The sequence below is a fragment of the Triturus cristatus genome, chromosome 1_2 (assembly GCF_964204655.1).
Source record: "Triturus cristatus chromosome 1_2, aTriCri1.1, whole genome shotgun sequence".
Taxonomy (NCBI): Eukaryota; Metazoa; Chordata; class Amphibia; order Caudata; family Salamandridae; genus Triturus; species Triturus cristatus.
The window spans coordinates 351553454-351578718 of NC_140580.1; the positions used below are offsets into that span (position 1 = coordinate 351553454).

At 45.9% G+C, this 25265-nt stretch overlaps 1 protein-coding gene across 2 annotated transcripts in view; it reads right to left on the reverse strand.

Annotated features, from left to right (window-relative positions):
- Positions 1 to 243: 243 nt before the first annotated feature.
- Positions 244 to 25265, reverse strand: part of DNAJC16 (DnaJ heat shock protein family (Hsp40) member C16) — a 212770-nt gene continuing 187748 nt past the window's right edge. For both annotated transcript variants that reach the window (XM_085604155.1, XM_085604150.1), the window contains exons 14-15: positions 19966 to 20133; positions 244 to 3170 (exon numbers count right to left, since the gene is read on the reverse strand). In XM_085604155.1, the coding sequence (XP_085460281.1) occupies positions 2771 to 3170; positions 19966 to 20133 (568 nt within the window). In that variant the 3' untranslated portion in view covers positions 244 to 2770. The remainder of the gene's footprint in view (positions 3171 to 19965; positions 20134 to 25265) is intronic.

Sequence of the window (25265 nt, forward strand, 5' to 3'; positions counted from 1 at the left end):
CATGCCACAACAATGCGTTTTTGTTTCTTAATAAGCAATGATTTGTATCAAGCAGGTTTATTACATAATGCTTATAGAAACGCGCACCTAGTTCAACAAGGGGAGCACTTTGCAGGTAGGGTGCACATATGAAGCAATGTCTAATTTCCTTCCTCGGGCACCACTATGGTATACCACTGTAACACATTACCTATAATAAAACTAAAGTGCCACTATGTCAAAATTAAAAAAAAGTCCACTGCGTCAGATCTTAAAATAGTTTATTTCAGCTTTAATGTACTCTGTTGGCATGTTAAACCAAAAAACACGAACCTTCAGTGCTGGCTTTTTTCCTAGGTAAAAAAATAAAAATAACAAGAACAAATTATGAGCCCAAACTTGTAAAATAAATTAATATACATAAGTATAAAAAGTGCAAACTCCCCAACAGTGCACTGAGTTTCTGGTAGGTGCTCCTAAAGTCAAAGAAGAAACTCTCATAGTAATCAGGACAGGATGTGCCACGTCAGTTCTGGGAATCATCAGGTCATGAGTTCCTGCATGCCCGACAACCAGCTAATAATAGGATATATTGGTCATCAGTCCAACAGTCAGTCAATCGCAGAACACCTAAATGGCTAATCCAATTTAGGAAGTGCCTATCAGTCACAAGAAGTCTTATATTCAATTTATCACAGGGCATCCGGTGATCCGTCTGTCACCGATCACCCAGCATCCTCTATCTATCAGGTCACCCCAAGGCCTTTAAGTTCTGGGTCAACACAGAGCATGTCAACACAGACTTTCCACCAGCCTGTCATTTGCAGATACACAGCAGCATGTATATTTGTAGGTTATGCGCAACAGGTCAAAAGTACTAGGGAACTCCTATTGCCCATCTATTCTCAGACACTCAATGGCTCTTCAGTTCCAATAAACCGAAGCTGGTCCATCCATCTAACGGCAAATCTGAAGGACTGCTAAGGCCAGGTTATAAGACGGTCTTCGTGCCCCAGACGTTCAATGAAAGCATGTGTTTACGAGAGGAAAGACCATTGTTCCCAGGGACTGACTCAAAATGGTGCAACCGTATCCTGATGGCCCAGTCTTTCTCAGCGCACTAAAATGCCCAGTCTTCCAAGGCATATAATGGCCCAATCCTTCCCAAGGTAACTAACGGTTCAAGGTCTGTCACAGGTGAAATGATTGTCGGTCAGTCCCAGGGCACTTGATGACTAGTCTGCCTCAGGGAAGCTGATGGTCAGTATGTGCCGGCATGTTTACCTATGCACCTAATGGCCCATCTGAACCATAGTTTCTGTATTTTGCCTGTTAAAGAAAACTGAGACATGCAATAACCTGCTTCCACCAGGACACAGAAAAAACATCTAAAATAGGACCTTAAAACAGCTCTGATACTGTGTACCAAGACATGCTATAACCTGTCTGTTGCCAGATTAAGCAACTTCAACAGGTGTAGGTAGGTACATATTATAAGGCTTCAAAGAAAATAGTTTCTGCAATAGTTCACTTAAATAATGGTATAGTACCTACCCTGCATAAATGGGTCAACAGAATATCATGGCAAGTGACATTTGTGAACATACATAGCAGGGGAGGATTGAAAGAGTTGAAGAAGAATGGTAAACACCACTTGCAGAGTGGCTGGTGACACAGTTGGAACCATAGCCTTGTTTCCAAGAACTAATCCAAAGTTGATATTCTCGGACAACAGATTTCCAATTCTCTAGGTAACAAACAGGCATAGAAAGACAAGATACATTTAAATTAAGAGGCTTCCAAAAACCTTTCACCGAGAACGTATGTGACTGCATCTGAGCAACAAATGGAGACAGAAGTGCTAGAAAACACAATCATCAGAGAACAGACTTCCTGGATGCAAAAACTTTTTTAACTAAATCCCCCAGTGCACATTAATGGGAGTCGCATGGACATTAATTCTGGCTCAGATCTGCTTTTAATAATTACAAAATTCAAGAATTAGCCAGACCTGGTGAAATGCTGGAAATTGTGTAACTGATTCACAATTTCCTAGAACACATCTTTCTTTCCCATAACCGTTGTCCCTTGTAGTTCTCCTCACTTTGCTGGCTTTAAACCAGAGCTTCTCCAAACCGAAAGTCACATGACTGTTATTATGCAGGGCTGTGGAAAGTTACATAGCAGTGAAAGGCGGACTTTTCATTTCTCCTAGAGCCTCCTTAAGGAAACAGAGAACATGCAGTCTAGCTTCATCGTCTTGGCTTTGATCACCAAGGGCTTTCTTTGCCTCTCTCTGGTAGATTAAGTTAATTCCAGCACATGATCACTCACCTAGGCCAATAACTGTTGGCACTACAAAGAAGCTGTAATCCCACATGATGATTCTATGAGGGCAGCATACAGCATCCAGCTGGTAAAAGAAAAAACAGCACAAACTGAAACATACAATTAGCACAGAGGAGGATGAGGCAGACACAAAAGGGCTGGTGGAGCGGGGCACTTGGCAGCAACGATGATCATCCTACACGAGCAGGGAGGGACAGGCAGAATATGCATCATCCAGGTCTAGCAGACCTCACAGGATCTATGGTCCTTTACAAGATCTCGGCTCTGAGCATCCCCTCCTAGGATGACATTAATAGAGTCCTTGAGAGATATAAAAGTCTTGGACATGTGTCCAAGGAGACATCGACTACAGCTACGGATGTTTCCTTTAGATGAATCATCCAAGAAAGCATTGTCCTTGTTGCACAAAACTCAAGAGTGCCAGATGATTCTATTTCATCCATCAGTCTAGTGCGGGCCAAGAAGGAATATAGAACCTCTGCAAGGAGCCTTCCAAGAGACGCTCCATCCAGAGAGATAACTTGTTCAATTTTCTTTTAATGAGACCAGGCCCTGAACTGCTTGGTATCTTCCTAAGTCCTTCTCCGGAAGCTGGAGACAATTCGAGTTCTTCACAGGCCCCAAGTGTTTTTTCTTCATCTATGGAGGACTGTGCCTTGAAGAGACAAAAGTATTTCTTGTGGCCATTTAAGGCCAGCACATAGCCAGTGTAGTCACGTTCCAGAAAGTGCTCATCATACTGGTATGCAATTGAGGCGGCATCCTGAGCAAACTCCAGTAGGTATTCAAGCCATTCCCGATGCTTATCAAGGTTCAAAAAGGAAAAGTGCAGAGATCCGCTCCTGCAAAAGCAAAAGATACAAAAAGTTAATTAAGACTAAACATTATTTAACTGATTGTTGAATGTGTAGCATCACTCTACTTCTTTTGGGATCTGTTTAGAATATTGCAAATTTAGGAACTTGCCCTATTCCAAATGTCACTCTCCCAAAGCTGAGTGATGTGTAATAACTGTCTGCCGGTCAAAAATATTTTTGAGCCACATGCTCTTAATGGAAACATTTCTAATATCCATTAAATACAAACTAATACTAAAACATTAAATATCCCTCAGTACAAACCTCATAAAAACACAGTCAAGGTACAAACTCTTTTAAAATCATTAAAAAAATTTGTCAAGGCACAAGATGCATCCATATATTTCATTCGGAACTTGTTTTAAAATTTTCCGTCACTGAGTTAAAAAGAACAACAATCTAATAAGATATACATTTTTGTACAGTACATCTGCAACCCACATCTACACGACCCTCTTTCTCAATTCTTAAACAATATGCCCAATGGGTGTGCATAAAGTGGCTGAAGGCCTAATATAAATTTAAAAATTACGCTTTGCAGGTGTAGATTTGCTAGCTCATGTATATATGGGAAACAAGCATATGATTTCCAGGTTTCACATAATTCGAAAACTGAAGGCTTAAAGTGCACATATGGAAGAGCCCTTTCTCTTGAAATCCTCTGACCCAACTCAGTCATTTTTATTTGAGTAGGCTAGGGCTTGAGCAAAATTAAAATTATTGAACTTCTAGGCAGAGAGCTGCCACAGCATATAAATGCGTCCTTAACACTTTTTCCAAACTGAGTTCCCTTTCAATTATGTCGACTTTACATAACGTGGCAATTTTAGGCTACTCAGACGTTATCAGTCTGCTCCAAAATCTCAGTGAGCTTACAAACGACATTTCAGTAGGGATAGCAAATCGTTTTGGGCAGTCACCTTCCTTCTTTTCCCAATCTTGATAATTACTCAGACCCAGCAGTTCTACTCCATATGAGGCCTGCGGGCAACCACTGCTTTATAAGTATCTAAGAGTGTATGGAGCGATGGACCTCTGTAATCTAGCTTAAATTTTCTTAAGCGTCCAATGGTTGAAAGGGGTTTGGCATTTAAGATATCAATATGTAACGACCAAGAAACAGAATTACTGAAAACCCTCCATAAATACTTCTATATGATGGTTTGCTCAATTCTTGTCTGCCCTATTGACCAAACAAATCCATGTTATTTCCAAACAAAAAGCTAGAGCTTTAGTTTTATTAAAATTAATTGTTAATTTATTTGTTTGGCAGTGCTTATCGAATTCAGCCAGTTTCCATTTTAGGCTGACAAGAGTTTTATCGAACAAGTTACTTACCTTCGGAACGATATATCTGTAAGAGACATATATTAGATATGCATTCCTTACCCTAAAATTACCCCCAGGCGTCATACTGGATCCGGAGAATTTTTCTTCAGCAGTATCCCAGCACGTTGGTAGGTGGCGTCGGTCGACTCCACGTTCGTCGTCGGCATCATAATCGCCGGGATGACGTCAATGTATCTACTTAGACGCTGCCCCTGTGCGCTGACATCAGTTCTTTACACGACATTCCACGCCAGAAGCGCAGAGCCATGCAAGACACTGACCACTGGGGAATAAAACTAGGGCCCTGAAAGGGAGTCCTTTACCCTAGATGTCAGTTCGCAGAACAGGGAGGATGGGTGGGACGGTAAGGAATCCATAACTAATATATGTCTCTCACAGAGATGTCGTTACCGAAGGTAAGTAACTTGTTAATCTGAAAGAGACTATTAGTTATGGAGTCCTTACCTTAGAATAGATAACCCAGCAATACCAACCCCGGAGGTGGGTCTGCGAAACTAAGTTTACACCAGGAAGTCCTGAAGAACGGAGCGGGCAAAAAAGTTGTCTCTCCGGACTTGGCTGTCCATACAGTAATGTATAGTGAATGTGTGCAAAGAAGCTCACGTGGCTTTCTGGCAGATGTCATGAAAGGGGACTCCACGTCCCAAAGCAGTAGTGGCTGCCGTCACCCTGGTGGAATGGGCGTGCAACCCTACTGGAGGTTCCTTTTTCGCCAAGGAATAACACATTTTAATGCTAAGAACGAACCATCGAGAGATGGTTCGTTTTTGCACGGCCCAACCTTTCTTGGCGCCCACATAGCCAACAAAGAGCTGATCATCCTCCCGGAATTGTTTTGTGCGATCCAGGTAAAATGAAAGCGCACGTTTTGGATCCAGACGGTGGAGCCTCTCCTACCCTTTAGAAGGATGCAGGGGTGGGAAGAAGGTGGAGAAAAAGATGGTCTGTGTTATGTGGAAAGAGGTAACCACTTTGGGAAGAAAAGAAGGTTGAGTTAGAAGGACAACATTGTCCAGATGAACAGCAAGGAAAGGAAGCTTAGAAGAAAGACCCTAAAGCTCACTTACCCTGAGTGAAGAGGTGATGGCAACCAGAAAAGCCGTCTGTAAGGTCAAGAGCCAGAGAGGACAATTATGTAGCGGCTCGAAGGGAGCGCACATAAGGTAGGTCAGAACAAGGTTCAGGTCCCACTGGGGCATTACAAAAGTAATAAGAGGAAACAGGAGAGTAATGCCCTTAGGAAACGATTTACAATAGGAGACTTGAAAAGAGAAGGCTGATCAGGAAGGTGAAGAAAGGGCGAAATGGCCGAAAGATAGCCCAGAGCCCTGCTGGGCCAAAGAAAGCAGGAAGAGGAGAACCTCAGAAAGGGGGGCAGAAAGGGGATCCACAGCCTTTGCTGCGCACCATCAAACAAATTTGTTCCATTTACAGGTGTATACTGTTTTAGTAGAGCGACGCCTGGCTGCCAAGATAACACTACAGACTTTAGGAGGCAGGTCAAAGGCTGTCAACTGTCACCGCTCAATCTCCACGCAAGGAGGTGGAGGCTGGACAGGTACAGGAGGAGGACCGTCCCCTGCTACTGCGAAGATCCTCCTGAAGGGGCAGTCTGATTGGAGGATCGATGGCCATGATGTTCAAGAGTTCGGGATACCAGACTCTTCGTGCCCAGTCCGGAGCCATAAGAATTACTTGGGCCCGGTCGGGCTTAATCTTCTTCAGCACTCTAGGCAGAAGTGGTATAGGCGGAAAGGCGTATAGAAGACCGCAGCTCCACTTGCAACGAAAAGAGCCACCTAGTGAGTGCCGCCTTGGAAATTCCAACGCACAGAACTGCTGAAATTGCACGTTCTCTTCGGTGGTGAATAGATCTAACCAAGGCTCTCCCCACTGCTGAAAGAGACTTTGCACCATCTCTGAGTGAAGATGCCATTTGTGATTCATCAAGCACCGGCAGCTGAGTTCGTATGCCCTGGCGTTCAGGGAAACCGCCACGTGTTGTACCACCAAGGACATGCCCTGATGTTCCAGCCCCTTCCAGAGATGAAGGGCTTCCTGACAAAGGGTCCACGACCCCACTAAGCCCTGTTTGTTGCAATACCACATGGCGGAAGTGTTGTCTGTGAATACCTGTACTACTCTTCCTTTGACAGAAGGAAGGAATGCCTTCAGTGCTAGACGAATCACCCGGAGATCCAGAAGGTTGATGCGGAGCCCGGACTCCGCCGGCGACCAGAGGCCTCTGATCGCCAACTCTCCCATTTGGCTGCCCCATCCCATGAGTGACACATCTGTCACCACTGTGAAATCTGGTTGGGGTAAGGAGAGGGATCTGCCGTTGACCCAATACTGTTTCATGAGCCACCACTGCAACTGATGTCCCCGTCGAGATCTGGACGACATTGGACAGATTCCCATGATGCTGCGCCCACTGGAACTTCAGGTCCCACTGCAGAGCCCGCATATGCCACCTAACACGATCCACCTGCAGGAGGCCATGAGGCCCAGCAGCCTCAGCGTCAGTCTCACCAAAATCAGGGATAGAGGCTGGAACTGGTATCAAAGCCCAAATATCCCGGACTCGCTGTTCTGGAGGATAGGCTAGAAACTGCGCTGTGTCCAGAACCGCTCGAAGAAAAGGAGTTTCTGAGAAGTGTGCAGGTGTGACTTCGGCACGTTGACTGTGAACCCCAGCGAATGCAGGAGGTCTGTCATAGCCTGGAGGTGGGCGATGACAGCCTGGGGCGAAATCGCCTTCAACAACTAGTCGTTGAGATAGGGGAAGACTGGAACCCCTGATCTGCGCAGATGAGCTGCAACCACAGCCATCACTTTCGTGAACACCAAGGGGCGCTAGTAAGGACAAAGGGGAGCACAGTAAACTGAAAATGATCATGGCCTACTGTGGAACGCAGGTAACGCCTGTGGTCTGACATGACTGGGATGTGGAAATAAGCATCCTGCAGGTCTAACGCTACCATCCAGTCTCCAGGGTCGAGGGGAGACAGGACCTGAGCCAATGTCAACATTTTGAACTTCTCCTTTCGGAGGAAGCGGTTGACGTCTCTGAGGTCTAAGAAAGGACGCAGGCCTTTGTCCTTCTTGGGCACCAGAAAGTAGTAGGAGTGGCAGCCACAAGCTGCTTCTGACAGAGAGCTTCGCTTGATGGCTCCCTAGGCCAAGAAAGTCGCAAATTCCTGACAGAGAAGGGCCAGGTGATCCTCTGACATGCGATGGAATGCAGGTAGCATGGAGGAAGGGGTAGTCTCGAAGGGGAGGGAGTAGCCCCTTCGGACTAGCTGCAAAACCCACCGGTCTGACGTGATGTTGTGTCAGTGGGGGAGGTGATGGCGGATGCTGCCGTCCACTGGCCAACTGGTGGCCCTGAAAGGTCAGACTAGGAAGTTTTGGAGGCTGCTGCAGAGGGGGAACTGGTGGACTGTCCCGCCCACTGCCCCCAGACCCATGACGGTGGGTCCCACGTCCCCGGCCCCGCAGAGGCTGGACAGCCTGCACAGGCCTGTGGTTCTGGGCAGAACGTGGTTAGGGCACCCCTTCCCTAGCCACGAAAGGGGCGAAAAGCAGACCAAGGATCTGGCTGTAGCCCTAGAGTCCTTGAAACGCTCAAGCGCATTGTCTGTCTTGTTGCCAAACAGGCGACGGCCATCAAAGGGCATGTCCAAAAGAGTGGATTGGGCATCGCCCGAGAAGCCAGTGGACCTCAGCCAGGCATAGCGTCTCAGGGCTACCGATGTTGAAATCATCCTGCCTAGCTAGTCGGCGGTGTCCAGCCCACAGCGAATGGCAAACTTTGCTGCCTCCCTCCCTTCAGCGACCGCACAGGAGAGTACGGCCCTGGCCTCCTCCGGGCACTGTGGCAGCAACCGTGTCCCACACAGAGTGACATGCAGTGTTCACCGACCGCAGTCCTATGCTGGCGGAAGAAAATAACTTCTTCCCAAGATGATCCAGCTTCTTAGATTCTCTATCTGGGGAGCAGTAGGGAATGTGCCTTTGGATGCTGAGACTTGGACCACCAAGCTCTCAGGAGTAGGGTGTTGGGAGAGGAAAATGGAGTCTCCAGGGGCTGGGCGGTGGTATCGGTCAATCATCCTATCCACTCGAGCCCCTGTGCTGGGCTTGGACCAGGTGCCCAGATGGATGTCTGGGAGGGCCTCATTGAATGGCAGCAGGGGCACCGAAGAGGCTGCTGCTGGTTGAAGCACCTCAGTCAGGAGGTTAGTACTGACTGCCACTGTAGGTAGCTCAAGGCCCAAGGCCTCAGCCGCCCTAAGCAACACCACAGCGTAGGAGGCTTCCTCCTCCATAGCCACGGTAGCGGGAGAAAGCATACCAAGTTCTGGGGATGTATCCAGACCACTGGCCTCACCTAGTTCCTCTCTCCAATCAGTCTCTTCCTGCCCGGTGTGCGACCGGGTCAAAAGACCCCTCCCAGTCCTCCTCACCCTCCTCTGGCTACCACTCAGGGCGATAAGGAATGCCAGGTTAGAACAGGTACAAAAGTACCAGTCAGCGGCAGTACCTGTGTTGGTCGACGCCGGTCCTGGCTCCGTGTCCATGTCAAGGGGGAGGCCGGGGTCGGCGCCGGCTTGGGACACAACCGGCGTCGGAGGGGGCAGAGGTGTCACCAATGGATACGATGCCGGAGGTGTCGTAAGGCAGACCGGCGCCGATCTGGATCCAAGCCTGGATCCCTGGGGACCCAGTGGTGCCGGAGCTAAAGCCGCCGGCATCGAAGGTATAGAACCCCCAGCCGAGTCCACGGGGCCCGAAGGCGTGCCGGCGGAGTTAGGCTGCCCAAAGATGGAGTAGAGGGCTTTGTAAAAGCTATGAAGTTGGGCAGGGATCGCCCCGGCTGCGGGGAAGGGAGGGAAGCTCGGAGCTGACCCAACAGGTTCCACGGGAGGAGCCGGACGACTACCTTCCGCATCCTGCGTCACGTCGGCCGACGGATGGGGAGAAGGCGAAGATTGACGGTGCTTGTTCGCCTTCTTCTTGAGCTTCGACTTACCCAAAGATGAAGACTTCTTATTTTTTTGTTGAAAATCTGGTTATTGGCATTTCAAGCAATGTACATAATACCCTTGCCAAGCATGATAATATGATCATGACAAATCATAAAACAACGTTGCGATTGCATAGGTATCAAATAACGGAATGCCCACCCGCCCCTCCATAACAGTATATACCGTTGCATTGACAGGTATCCAGTATTATGCCTAACATCATCATCATCAATCATTGTCTGAATTATTAACAGCCAGTCTTATCAGATATTTCCGCAGTGGTTCCCAAATGTCTCTGGGTCTTGACGTTACTGGTAATTCTTCCACATATAATGCTAGGTTCTCCATGCAGTAGACCATGTCTTTCAACCAGTGATCGGGTTTTGGAGCTAGCTTACTATTCCAGTGTAGGGCCACTCCGCATTTGGCCAGCAGGAGTGCGATGTGCACTAGTTTACCCGTTGCCCCTTTTACGTGTGGTACATGACATAGTAAGCAAATTGGCGGAGTACAGTGGAGCATAGCCTCGGTCATCTCATGAATGTGTTTTAGTACAGCTTCCCAGAAAAATCTCACTCTATCGCAGCCCCACGAAAGATGCAGAAAGTCCGCATCGAGGCGACCGCACCGTTTACAACCGCTGGTCTCCCTTAGGCCCCATCTATGTGATTTAACGGGGGGTGGTAAGTCTGATGAATGAATTTAAAATGAATAATGCGCAGGTTTCCATTCGGTGTAAGGGCTCCAGTCAGTTTGCAAATGTGTTCCCAGACTAAGTCTGATAGTGGTATGTCTAGGTCACTATGCCAGCGAGCCAAGCTTCTGCTCGGGTCGAGGGTCTTGTCCTTCCGAATTTCTTTATACAGTTTTGTGATTAGTTTACGCCATGAGGGTGCAACCAATATTATCTGTAGGGCCCTTGACGTGGGCAGTGTAGCTGGATATGTGACGTAGTGAGCTTTGACCGCCTGTCTCAGTCTGTGGACAGTAAAGTTGAACAATGGAGAAGAGTTGGAAATGTTGTGAGAAAGTGTCCATCTGGGAATATATCTTGCATAGTTACCATGCCCTCCTCCCAAGCGCCCTGAGTGAGCCCTCCTCCTGTGGTACTGAGAGTGTCACATGATGTGCAATTGGCATGGCTGGTGCATATAATGGGAGTTTGCCGGTAATGTTAGCTATAGTTTGCCATGCAGCAATAGTCGTATCTATGGAGTTTATTTCCGATGTCGGCGTGTGTGCATGAGCACACCCGAGAGGGGAACAAGATGGGCATCTCCATCCTCCACTGCAACATGTGGAGTGTACGCATGCGGTCGGAACCAGTAATATGCATATTGCGCTTGTGCACATAAATAATATATGAACATATCTGGAGCGCTGAAACCTCCCTGGGCATTGTCTAGTGTCAGCGTGGACGAGCTCACCCTGGCCTGTTTACCTCCCCATATCAATCGGAGTAGTGAGGATCGTATCCCCTTGAAAAAGTGTTGCGTCAGTTTAATCGGAATGTTACTAAATAAATATAGAAAACGCGGTAAGATAACCATTTTAATAATAGCTATGCGGTCAGCTAGGGAGAGTGGCAGACGATTCCATCTGTCTATGTGTTGGTCTAGGGTGACACATGCTCTGCCATAGTTTTCTCTGATTACTACCTCTGGGTCATGGTGTACCCAAATGCCCAGGTATTTCACTGGGTCCGTGGTCCACACTAGGGGGTATTCTACGCTCGGTGGTGTATTAGTTGTGAGGGGTATCATTATCGACTTATTCCAGTTGATTTGCAAGCCGGAAAGAAAGCCCGATTCGAATGTATTCCCTCAACACTCTCGCTAAGTGTTGTGCTGGATCTCTTATGAATAGGACCATATCATCGGTGTAGAGTGATATGCCTACCGGTCTATGTAAGAAATTAAGTGCCGTTTCTCTATGGTGCTGTCGGATTATACATGCTAACAGCTCCAGTGCTAATGCAAACAGTAAGGGTGGCAATGGGAATCCTTGCTGTGTGCCTCTGTGTATTCTAAATGGAGTAGACGTTAGGCCCCAGACGCCTACCAGTGCGGACGTGTCTGTATAGAATAGGCGAACCCAGCCGGAAAATAATAGCGGAAATCCCATGCGTCTAAGTATGTGAAACATGTAACCCCATTCTATGGAGTCAAACACCTTCGCTGCATCTAACATCACCGCAACAGCAGGCAGAGCGGGATCCAGGACAGGAAACATGGCGAAGATAGTCCTCAAATTGTGCGATGTATAACATTCCGGTATGAAGCCCGATTGATCCGGGATGACCAGGTTGGGCATGAGGGGCTGCAGCCGTTTAGCTAATATTTTTGCTAAGATTTTGGCATCTAGGTTTATTAAGGACAGCAGGCGATAAGATTCGCATGCATCTGCGGTCTTGTCTATTTTTAACAGGGTGATAATTAGCGCTTCGTAGAGGGATGGTGGCAGTGTCCCGGTCTCGTGTGCCTCGGCGTACATTTCCAGTAGGGGGGGGGGGGTGTAATCAAATCAATATATTGCTTATAAAAATCAGCTGTGAGACCATCTGGCCTTGGAGCTTTTTGGTTGGGCACTTTGCGAATCGCATCCCTGATGTCCGTTTCGCCTATTGGTTGGTCCAGGTATTCTCGGTGGTTATCCGACAACAAAGCACGTGCTATGTCTGATAGGTACTCTGCTAGATCGTGATCAGATGCGTGTCCCCGTGAGGCGTATAATTCTGAGTAGAAACTGCGGAACTGATCTAGGATAGCCATAGGGGTGTAATGGTCCACTCCCTGGGAATCCGTGATCTTGGTTATATGATGATGGTCTACCTGAGTTTTGATTTTAAAGGCTAGGGTGCGGCCTGGTCGGCCACCTTTGCCAAATGCTCTCGCTATGTGTCTACGTCCTCTGTATCGAATCTCCGATTCCGCCATGGAATCATATTCAGTCAGTAGGTCATGAATGCGAGTGAGTGTTTCGGGGCCAGGCGCGGAAGTGTATTGACGTTCTAGCTCTGCAAGTTTGTGTTCGGTCCGTTCAAGTTGTCCCCGAATATCTTTTAATATACCAGCTGTAGTACCAATGCACACCCAGCGTATGGATACTTTAAAGGCCTCCCAAAGCGTAGCTACACTCTTCACGGTGCCCGTGTTATTGGTAAAATATTGTTTTATTGGCTGCCTGATAGTGTCGTTGCAAACTGAGTATAGAAGAACCTGGGCTCTGAAGCGCCAAGTGTAGGGGCGGTGGACGTTTCCCTCGACCTGAAGTGCGAGGTGTACCGGGTTGTGGTCTGACAGTGTGCGCGGTAGTATGGTAACGTCCCTGACCCAGTCGTTCGCCCTTCCACTTAGTAACCAATAATCCAGTCTGGACCAGCTGCCATAAGTAGGTGTAGCGTGTGTACCTTCCCTGGTTAAGCCATGACGCAGCCGCCAGACATCAAGTAACCCAAATTCAATCATTGCATCATTGACACTCTGGGCTATCCTAGGTGCGCGCAGGCCTTGTGGACCCAATTTATCGAGGTGTGGGTCTAAATAAGTATTAAAATCACCTCCCCACAGAACCGCTGCCTCAGGCCACTCTCGTAGCACTGTGTAGATACGTGTAAAGGTCTCCGGCTTATCTGTGATAGGCCCGTATACATTAATCAGAGTGACCAAGGAGTTATCTAGCTTACCATGTACCATGGCACAACGCCCTTCTTTGTCCGTGTGTGTATTAATAGGTGTACAAGAGATGCCCCTCTTGATTAAAATGAGGACCCCTCTGGCATACGAGGAATACGATGCAGCTAGTTTATACCCTGCCCATCTAAGAGCAATCTTGGTCTCAGAGGTTGTAGTCAAGTGCGTCTCCTGGAGGAGCGCGATCTGGATATTGTGTCGGTCTAAATAGGCAAACACTTGTCTAATTTTTTGGGGAGTGTTTAAACCTCAGACGTTCCACGATCCATAACTAGGTCAGAACTGCCAAATATTGTGGTAACCATGAGGTTGTTGTAGTTGGTCGATGCAATCACATTAACATTCCCCAACTTGGAACTTCCCCATCCCCCCTCCCCCACCCACTTCAGCAAACCCCAATCACCAAAGCCTTCCCAGATTATTTCGAACAGTCTCGCCATTCCACCCACCAACCAAACCCACAATAAAACAAAAGTTAGTTGTGGCTCACACAGAGAGTGGCGGGAGCCACCGGCCGAATACCCAAGGGACACCGTCACATGGTGGGTCGCTTTGTAGAGTTAGTCTGATGAAACACAGTCTGCCACCTGCACAGTATAGGTGACCACATTTGTAACAAATCTGTCCCTCATATATACGTATTCCGCCCCCAATCATTTTCAACAGGAGAACAACAATCCAGGAGGTCGTGTGATGTTCTCCGCCATGTCCATATTATCCTTAGACGAGGGGTAGTTATGGGAGTTATGTCAGCCGTGTGCGAATAACTGTAGCGTCTTGCATTATTCAACATCTGAGGTGGTACCCTGTTCGTCTTGTTCCCCTCTGGGTGATCTCCTGCGCGGTACTCAAGAGTTCTTGTGTTGTGTGAACTTGAGCACCTCTTTAGGCTCGGCAAATATCACAGTTTTCCCCCCATCTGTGACGCGGAGACGGGCTGGGTAAATCAGTGCATATGGGATTTGGTGGTCCCGTAGTTTTTTCTTAACTGCAACAAATGTTTCCGTGCTTCCTGTACGTGAAATCCGGGTATATGGATATGTTCAACCCATTGTATGCGAGGTTTCCCATCTCTCTGGCTTTCCTGAGGGCCACGTCTCAGTCCCTGTAGTTCAATAGTTTAGCTATGATCGGGCGCGGCTTTGCCCCACGAGGTGGTGGTGGAGCATGGGACCTATGCGGTCGCTCGATGATGAAGACCTCCGAGAAAGTCTCCCGCCCAAACAGTGCCACCAGCGGAGACTCGATGTATAGCTCCATATTGCCCGTGTTTGTCGATTATGCCACTCCCAGAATGCGCAAATTGTTGTGGCGAGATCTCGCTTCTAAATCTTCGGATCTTGCCATGAGAGCTGTGAGCCTCTTGTCGAACTTTTCTTGTTTCGTCTCTGTTTGACGCTGTGCGTCCTTCGCGTCCGAAATATGCCGTTCTGCCATATCAATGCGCTCTGTATGTCTGTCTAGTCTCTCAGACATGCGGTCAACTCTGTACGTCAGAGAGTCAATTTTCCCATCAATTGTTGTCAGGGTAGCTTGAATCGTTGTGAACATAAACTGAAAGTCCACAACGGCAGGGGAGCTCGTATCCGACGCAGCAGGGTGGGCTGACACCTGGTCTGTTTCGCTACCATCTGCCATCTTCTTCGCCTGTTCAAAATGGATTTTAGATTGATTCCTGTCAGGTTTCCCCATTGCAACAGCGTTGCGTGTAGGCAAATGTTTCGTCAGCACACGCCTACACTTGGGCCAGGGATCTACAACACTCGGTGTGACGAGGACAGCGGCACTCCACAGCAGCGATCAGGGGCCTCCAGACTCGCAATAATAAAAGATTGGCGAGGGACAGTGATAGTCTGGCCAGATATTGTGCAGCAAGAGCATTACTGCACTCTCTCGCGGTGCACAGCTCTTCCCCGCGTCCCAAAGCGCCATCACGGCCGCCCCCAGTAGCACCACAGCCACGTTTGCAGGCAGGAAGTTCAAATAGTGTAGACAGTGTGAGGCCCACTGACGTAGGGTTAGGACAGGACCAGCCACCAATTGTCAGTTGCGCATTTATTTTGGCATGTACGCCTCCCACACGTTGTGCGCCTTGCCGGTATTGCCTCACTACACAGGCTGCATTCAGCAGTATCAGGCAGCCCCGCTCAGTAAGAAAGAAAGTTCGCCGTACCTGGGGGGGAAACCACAACAGCGCACCGTCAAGTATTCAGCTCAATAAGTCTCCAGGTGATTAGAGGTTGTTTCCCTCAGCGTCCGATGGCGGGTCCGAGCGTGCAACAGGATTAGTGTCTGAAGCAGACTCAGCAAGCCGCAGCATGGTCCCCCGCTCCTTAGCTCTGCAGACGCCTCCTCGGAAGATTGCACGCGGTGGCTCAGAGGCGCGCACCGGGCGGCTCCCGCCCCCGACCGAGAAGCGAGGACCTCCTCACCCCCTCTGGCTGATGTGCTGGGCAGGATGTACCGTAGATTGGGGAGCCAATTCCACCCAGCGCCCGGCATTCACAGAAGTGAAAGCAGCAACTCCAACTCTGCTTGATCGATCGCCGCGCCGACCATAATCTCCGTACCGGGGTCGCGGGCCATGCGCATGCGCACAACTAACCGCACTCTCCTCCAGCGCTGACGGACGTTTATTGTCGTTTCGGGGGCAGCTAGAATCGCATTACCCGGGACACTGTGTTGCCACTATTTTCCGACACAGGAGTCCGTCGAGTGCATTACGATAGCAGGCTGTATATTCAGGATATTTGCAGGATTGCACAGCGACCACAGGAGCTCGCTCACTGAGCGGCCATTTGCAGGCTCGGCTAGCTCCGCCCTCCCCAAAGATGAAGACTTCGGAGTGGAGTGAAGGTGGTGACTCTGCGACCACTCCCGCAACCTCCCTCTCGACCGGGACCTCGATCAACGTAGAGCTGACTGCTGGGCCTCGAGAAGCTTTCGGGACGGCTCCCGCAAATACTTCGGGTTCATGGCCCGGCAGTCAGAGCATGACTTTGGGTCGTGGTCGCGCTCCAGGCACCAGAGGCACACGAGATGTGGGTCCGTGATCGGCAAACTTGTGACAGGACTCACAAGGTTTGAAGCCGGTCCATCAATGTGACATCACTTGCACTAGGAGTTGAAAGACGAAAAAAGAGGTCGACAAAAAGTCGAAAAAACTCTAGTCAAAAAAGACTAAGGGTAGAGCTCTCTCCGGATCTGCGCTGGCTGGCGCGGAAAAAGAAAGAACTGACGTCAGCCGCCAGGGGCGACGTCTAAGTAGATAACGCAACGTCATTCCGGCAGTCGAACGACGCCACCTACCGATGCGCAGGGGTACTGCTGAAGAAAGATTCTCCAGATCCAGTGTGACGCAGGGGGGTAATTCTAAGGTAAGGAATCCATAACTAATAGTCTCTTTCAGATCATTATTACAAGGCCTTCTGTGACAGGAGTTCTATCCATTATTACAAGGTCTTTCATGCAAAGGAGACAGTGGACATGAAAGCCCCCCATTTTGATAGAGAAGGAGTTTGTAGCTAAAAGGTTTTTGGGGAGGTCTGCTACGAAAATGGAAAATAGGATGTTGTTTTCGTTCGTGTCTGAGGTTAGACTATTTAGAGTTCTATTTTTATTTTTGCAAGTCATACAGTAACTCGATATTGTGGGAACATAGTTTAGTATTTATTAGTCATGCAAATTCTATATTTAAGGACATAAATGTGTCTCTAGACGAGAGTTCCAAATTGAGATTGGCTATTAAGGCAACATGATCACTTCCAAACAATGTAAAGAATTGAAAGTCCGAAATGAAAGTGGCATACCTGAAGGAAGATAGGGTCGATAGGGCTCATTAGGTGGCCCCAGCTTAGATTTCTGGGTTGCTGGGGAGTCTGACTGGAAGCAACCATTTAGGGGTAAAAAAGCTTGTGCTCTACAAGAAATGTTTACATTTACCCAGCTAGCTTTGTTCTTTGTCACTTAGAAAAACTTGGGAATGATATTGAATAAGATCTCAACACATTCCATAAAAGGGCACCTTCCTGAAGGGGTTTCAGAGGCATATTGAATAGGATCTAAATCTCCTTGGAACAAAATGAACTGATCCAAATAATAAGGGTATTCTCCCTTGTGTTTATATTCACATTTACAATTATCAAATTCTCTATTGCTTCCTTGTTATTACACAGATCAATCTTAACAGCATTCTACTGGTTACTTTTAGTTGGAACCTGAGAACCCCCTTTAGCAATTTTATAAATTCTTAAGTTATTAGACCACCTGAATTTTATGGCAAAACTGAAGGCAAACATTATGCATATATCCTTTATTTACCATCTCCAAGCAACAAACATTTCAAAGTTCCGAGAAAAGAACACCATGTGACTCATAAACCAAACTGTACCTTCAGTCCATGAAACACATCAAAATTCCATATTCTCCCTCTTTTGTTTGCTGCTTCTGAGCAGATATGCATTTTGTGTGTTTCGTTGAGAGAGATAATTTTATTATGTAGATGTTGTGTTTGACTGTTGACTTCAATCCAATATTTTGGATTGATATGGGAAAAAAAGTGGCTTGGAAAATGTTTTGTGTCCCGTTTTCAATACGTTTTATTTGAAAAGAATTTTAACCTTCTTCATGTTCAGCTTTTAGGCATCAAAGGTGAGTAGCATTTGTGGATTAAATTATTTTCATATGGTAATATCAGGGAACCTTTGGAAATGTTCCAATAAGCTACTATTTGTTCGTACCTGAAGATCAGGAGTTAGTATTAACGGTATCTCTGGCATGAGTGGTGGAGCGCATCCCGAGCTGTGCAAGCTCACGAGTTCAAGTAAAAGCAAAGCTGAAGTTGCAGGCTTCAGCAATTGGTTTACAGTGGGTGACCATCTTTGTTTTGGCAATACGGCATTGCTGTATATTTCTTTTTTTTTTTTAAAGGAATTTGACTTTATACATGAGGTGCGTCCTCTATTTTAGACAAATGGCCACTATGATGAGAGCTATCAGCTCTGTAACCTGAGGGCCATCTTTACTAACTTCACCTGGAAAACATAGGAGGAGCACATTTTTTTTATTGTGTCAGTTGAGGAGAAAGCCCATAAAAGAAGTTGCTGACAGAGTTTTAATTTTGGCATGGTTGGAAGGTTAATATGAGGGAAGAGTGCATTTTGTGAGGGAAATACTCATGGTTACAGTTAGGAAAACTATGAAATTGATTTTGAAGGATGATAGAAAACAAAGGGCTATTAACAGCTAGAGTATTAGGTTCAGGTCACAGCTGTATTTATCACCTATATGGTGTTTAGAGAGCCTTAAGTAAGCTCCATAGAAGGTCGTTGGGTGTTCAGACTCCCTACAACGTACTCTTCAGGGTCCAAATGTTTGTTCAGGATCTTGATAACTCTGGTACAGTGGCGGCAGATGCGTCCTTTGACATCAATGAACGTGTCACTGTCTTATAGGAATTACAAGACTTCCAAGACGAGCATTCCAATTCTAATTTTAAATGTTCTGCCACTGACGAGGTGAAGAAGCTACCAGCAGAATCTGGCTGGATTCCAAATGTGGGAGATCCAGTCCAAGAGAAGATTGCACATGGAAAAAAAAAAAAGGTTTGGCCCGTCCTACTGTGCACCGGTGCCTGTCCTTGCTGTCCGAGGTTAAATTGTCATTTTACCACCACAAGCTGGTTGTAAACAGAAAAGCCAAGTTTCTATTGATTTGATCAAGTTACATCATGTCACCAGTTCTCCAAATTAGGCCACAAGGGTTTCTGGGTAGTTCCTTTACACCTCTCCGTACCCTGCACGACATCCTGCTACAAGTACCAAGTGATAGCTGCGCTTTATAAATACAATCTCAATCAATCAATTCATTATGATTTATCTTTAGGCCACATGCACACATTGCCAGAATTGAGTTTCTCTTTGAAAGTTGTCTTAGCCAAAGCTGATACTGTAAGGAGTTTTCCATATGCAATGAACGAGCAGAAAGTTTCAAAGTCACCCCTACAGCTGCAGCTAGAATTGGCATGAGGCTTTCATGAGACTTGAAACTGAAACAGAAACAGATATTTAAAGAGCAGCGCAACAGGTGATATAGAAGGAACGGAAGAAAGGCAGGTTCTTCAAATGTTTTCAGAAAAATAATATTTTTCTTGATTAAAACTGATAAATCAAAGCAAAGGGATCCTATTGCACATGTCGCAGAAAATGCTAAGCGTCCTCCTGGCATCTGCAATGGCTGATATTCACAGCTCCCTCTCCCGACATTAGTTTGGCCCTAAAACAATGAGGTAGATGGGTTCCTTCTGGTACTGTATTACATGAGTGCATATTAATGACTAAAATGCTTTTATTTTTGATGTACTGGAGTTTTCCATACCAGTAAAGATTCAGGCACATGAATCTATTACCGATCCAAAGCTAGATAGGAAACAGCTCTCAGAGATTTTGCAGCAGAAGCTAGTAAAGGAGTCTCCTGGGGGTCCTAGTGTAAAGGGGAACTCTTAAGAAACACAGCTCTTCACTGACAGACCTATGGTTACAGGGTGTACAATTGAGCTTTAGGAGTCCTTATTCATAAGTAGATGTTGCAAGAAAGTTTCTCATCCTGTGACAACTAACAGCTGCCTCCATAAAGTGGCAATAGGAAAGATCTAAATTACACAAACAGGAGAAGAAGAATGATGACAATTTTATCAACAGTTCTACTTACCCAGTAAATGTATAAACTTCTTGTGCAAACCTCTGCAGCAAGCTAGCTTTGGTGGAGCTGGAGACAATAAGAACCACATTCATGTGCCCAGGCCGGAGGCGAAGTAGATTACTGGTATAATTAACATCTGTCAATTCAGTCACTTCCACAAAGCCCTTTCTTGGGACCCTACAGAAAAGTACAGATACAAGGAATAAATGGAGGGTTGAACAGGGGTCTAAAACAAAACAGTCCAAGGTCAATAAGCCTGATCCATATACATTTTGTACTTTTTTCTGACTGATACTCTAATGCTCCCCCAGCTCTGCAGTAGCAGAAAGAGAAGACATACTGCCACAACCGTTTTCTTGTGATTCAGTTTATACTGTTAATGTTTAATTGTTTTCCCAGTAGTCTACCATCTCTGTATATAGGAAATGGCAGAAACAGATCTTTTCCAGCAAAAGAACCAACAATGACTAGTCTAGACCTGTGATTCCATACTGTAGGCTTAAGGGTTTGCCTGATTTTTAGTTAACTTGGCTATTAGTACATGTGAATTTTCATGGGAATAGACTAGTGGTCAACCTGGCAGCCAACTTGATATTCATCAATTTGGAATCTAAGCGAAATCAGCGAGAAAACAACTAATAAAGGCTCCGCAACACATCTTAGAAGTCAGTTCTACTTTGTTGTCCAGCACCATAAAGGTCTGAAATAGATGAATGTTATTTAAACGTTTGTATTGAAGTAAATGCGGATGCTTGTAAAATGAAGATAGTGCTACAGAACTGCAGGCCCACATAAAGGCATCATCCCTCATTCCTAGTCTAAGCAGCTAAGTAAGTGTGGACTGAAGTCAACGTAGCTGCTTGGAAAAAGACCAGGAGTAACATACAATATAAAAGATTCAAAGTGGCAGCTACAGAGAACTATTACACTGAAAGCGGTTCTTCTTAGTACCAATTTGAAACAGAGAAATCTCTGTTGAAAAGGTGGGCAAGCCCAACAATAAAAAAAAAAAGTGCTGTAAAAACTGCAGATCCGAAAAATTCCTCATCCTCATTTCGGAGTCCAGAGAACTATGCGTATAAAGATGTGACGTGAAGCTAATCCAAAAGAGCCAAATTGGTAGCTAGCAAAAACCCTGCTACATTTAGAATATTTCTTAGCAATCTCATAGCAGGTTTATGCATAAAACAACCATCTGGACATGCCTATTTCATAATCACTAAAGTGTGCCAATTAAGAGGTCAAAATAAATATGTGTCAGTTTCACCAATGTCTGCTTGACTTCAACCTGTTGTGGGCATGCATATGCATGTTCTTTTTGCCATCTAGATCAACTGTGCATGAGATGATGATGCCCTCCACTGTTCAGAAACCTGTACCCAATTCCTTGCAAAGTTTAGGGCATTCTACTATTGACAGCTCCTGTAGCTTCAACTGTACTGCTGTAGTGCTGTCGTTCTTAGAGCTGCACTAAGGAATGTGATGGGTGGATTGCTTGGATGAATTAATCTCCGGCACAGGTGAAAACTCGGTCCCCTTCATGTTTTTACCCATCATGCCACCTCGGATAGGAAAGAGCCATATGCAAACCAGTCTTGGTTCTACTCCAATAGGAATAGTCAAGCCCCAACTGCCAAGTAGGGTCCACTCTGAGGGGGGAAAATCAGCCCTGTTTCAGCCTATTTGGACTTCATCAGTAGTCCGCAATCTATATCATACGACACAGTGAGCACAGGACTCACGTCTAGGGATACCAGTCACAATTCTTGGAGTCAGAGTCATCCAGGAAAAGTTGGTCATCAACCCACAACTAATTGGCCCTGTTGAAATAAAAGCTGAGAGCCCTGCGAGGGTCCAGACGGAGCAGCCTCCCCTTCTCCTTGGTGGGGTGAGGACAAGGATAGAAAGAAGAAAAGATGGAATTAGGCCTTAGTGTACAGAACCAGCCTGTCTGGAAAACATTAAGTGAAAGGAGGCTGAATAGACCACTTTTGCAGCTTCCCAACACATCGATCAGCCGTCTTTAGAGTCAGGAGCTGCAAAGGACAACTGTGTATACAGTGAACAAATCAGAAAGATGAGTAACAAATTAAGATCAAACTAAGGCAAAACGAACACCAAGGGCCAGAGGTAACACCATTTTTAGCATCACAAACGGAAAATCAGGCCGTTTGCGACCACTAAAAAGGGTTGTAGTATGTACAAACCCTATTTTTGCGAATAGGTAACCTATTACCGACTCGCAAAATAGGGTCTGCGAGACGCTATTAGGAAGGGGCGTGTGAAGGGTGTCCCATCCTAAAAGCAAATAAAAAGGTGATGTACGGTTGTTTTGTAACCGCAAATGTGGGTACAAAACAATAGCAGTTGACCACCTACTTTAAGTTGGTAGTAAGGCTGTCGCAAACGGGAAGAGATCCCAGGGGACTTTTCCCCTTTGTGAATGTATACAAAAATATTTTTAAGAGCAGGCAGTGGTCCCACGGACCACTGCCTGCCCTTACACAAGCATTTGCAATGCAATAGGTCTCACATTTATGAGAGTTTGAGCTATTGGCATTGTAAATGACAATACCAATAGCTTAAACTCTCGCGAATGCGAGACCTATTGCTTTGTAAATGCAATTTTTGGAAAAGCGCCCCATGCTGTAATTTCACATTAATGTTGGCCACACCCCTTTCTTTAGACGAGCCGCATCTAAAAAAAGAGGCGTGGCTGTGATTAAAGTGAAAGCGGCATATGGGGCCCTTTTACAAAAAAACGTATGTTTGTCAAGCTCACAAACAAGTGTTTCTTTTTGTAAAAGTGCCCATGTTGCGGTTTCACTTGAATTACGGCCGTGTACCTTTCTTTAGACGCGGCTCGTCTAAAGAAAGGGGAGTGCCGTCATTAAAGTGAAAGCCCCGTGTGGGGCATAGTTACAAAAAAAATTTCCAATGCAGTAGGTCTTGCATTTGCGAGATTTTTAGCTATTGTCATTTATAATGGCACTAGCTCTAACTCTTGTAAACGCGAGACCTATTTCATTGCAAAGAGGCGGCCACAATTGTCCCGGGCAGCTTTGAAAGCGAAAGTGCGCATGGCGTGCTGAATGTTGCAGGACAGCACATCATGCCTGCACTACCAGAAACTCATTAAAGAAAATAGTGCTTACAGACTAAATAAACATACAGTCTAACAGAAGTAAAATGGGCCAGTCCTCATGGGAGGTTACAAACGAAGACAAGGCAGTACTAAAAAGGGACTAACAAGCCTATTAACAAATTAGAAGCCAGCATTTACTAAGGACAATGACACAAGCCAATGAAAAATATGGGTACGGAATGGGTGGGGCTTCAAGTCCACACTCTAATACAGAATGCCTCACAGAGCAGTGCATGTGCTGCCCAGGTTCGACCTAAAAATGAAAAGAAAACTTTTCATTATTTTCTTTTCAACGCATCCTGTTTTCCCTTATAGAAAACCGGCTGCATTTGAAAAACTAAAGTTGCTTTATTTAAAAAGCAAACACAGACATGGTGGTCTACGGTCCTCAGCAGGCCACCATCCCTGTGATTGTAGTCCATTCCCATTGGGTCGCATATTGCGACCTGCTTCATGTATAATGATGAGGGAGGTAATTTGCAACCCCATTGGGAATTGCTAAATGTGTCCGAGACACATTCGTACATTCCGTTTTGCAAGTTGCAAACTGCGAGTGGCACAAAATCGCAATTTGCAACCGCAAAACGGAATGGTCGCACACCTGACCCCAAAGGTAGAAACAAATGGATCAATCACTTCAGAAAGTGCATTCCTATAAGAGATTATAACAGTGATAGCTGATGTGATATGGGTGGTATGGAAGCATGAGGTGGTGATGGCATTGACTTGGCGTTCATGTTGAGTTTCTGGTCTATGATGATGATCTCGAGGTTCTTGGCGTGGGTGGTGGGGATGGGTGTCGGTCCCAGCTCTGTTGACCAGCAGGTGAAATGTAACCTGTTGATGTGCTCTTCCAGAAGATCACGATTTCGGTCTTGTTGGTGTTCATCTTTAGACAGTTTTAGTGGAACAGACCCAATGGATTGCAAATGGAGTGATATAGTGGTCATCCTATGCAAGCTCAAGCTGGCGATAGCCCAAACCAGGTCTATCTATCTTAGAAGCTGCATCTTTCACACTGTATTGCCATCTGGGGGGGAAGCATGTCCACACAGATGCAGATACACATGCAACAATTTCATGTGTGCAGTTGTAGCTGGCCAGAAGACTTTTACAGAAGAAATAGTAATTTAGATTTGGCTAGATACAGCAAGTAAGGACTTCTTGCAAGCATGTAATCAAATTGTGACCCTTAATGTAGAACCATGTTTTGAATCTCTTCAATTTTATTGCATAGCATGATTTTGTGTATCTTCTTGATGGACCTTTCACTTCTTTAAGTATAACCACATATTCTTGATGAATATTCACAAGTCCATAGTGCCTGACTTCAGGAGCTATGCAGCCAAATTCAAGGACTGCAGACTCTGATGGACCTAGCCTTGAAGTCTGGTCAGTGATTTTGGTCTGCAAGAAAGTCTATTGTGTCGTATGAGTGACAGACCTAGAAGGTCCAGGTACCACTACTACCTCGGCTAGTCGGGAGCTATTACGATCATTTTGGGATTGGATTTGGTAGTATGACAATCACCATAGAAATTAGTAGAATTAGAGGAAAAGTGAAGACAAATGGTGTTGACCATCTTATTAAAAGGGCCTGCTGAGTTCCAGTTTGGTTCCCTGTATGCAAAATCTTGTTGTTTCTTGCTTTGTCGAATAAATCTAATGCTGGGAATCCACATTCTCATAAAATGTTTTGTATGACTAAGTCTTTCAGATCCATTTTGCAATTTTCCTTGTGATGTCGAGTGAGAAAATCTGTTTCGGCTTCCTGGGATGAGTCTTGCTGTCATTGTGATCTTTCTGGCCAAAGCCCAGTTCCACATAGTTTGAGCTTGAAAGGGTAATTATTTTGATATCCTTCCCCCTTGCTTGTTATAATGCATGTCGGAATTATGTTTTTTGTTTTGAGTAAGGTTAGAAAATCCTTGAAGGCAAAGTGAACTGCCTTCAGTTCTAATAGACTGATGTGGTAAGACTTTTCTTTAATTGCCCAAAGACCTTGAATTGTCAGGAATTAGAGGTAAGGTATCCTTCACTATTATTTGTTTAGGAGTTGCTTTTGGAAGCCGAGATTCTGATTGTTGCACCACCATATCAATGATTTTATTGCCTTCATTGTTAGGATTAAATGGTATTTCCATTTGTTGCTCTTCTGCGAACA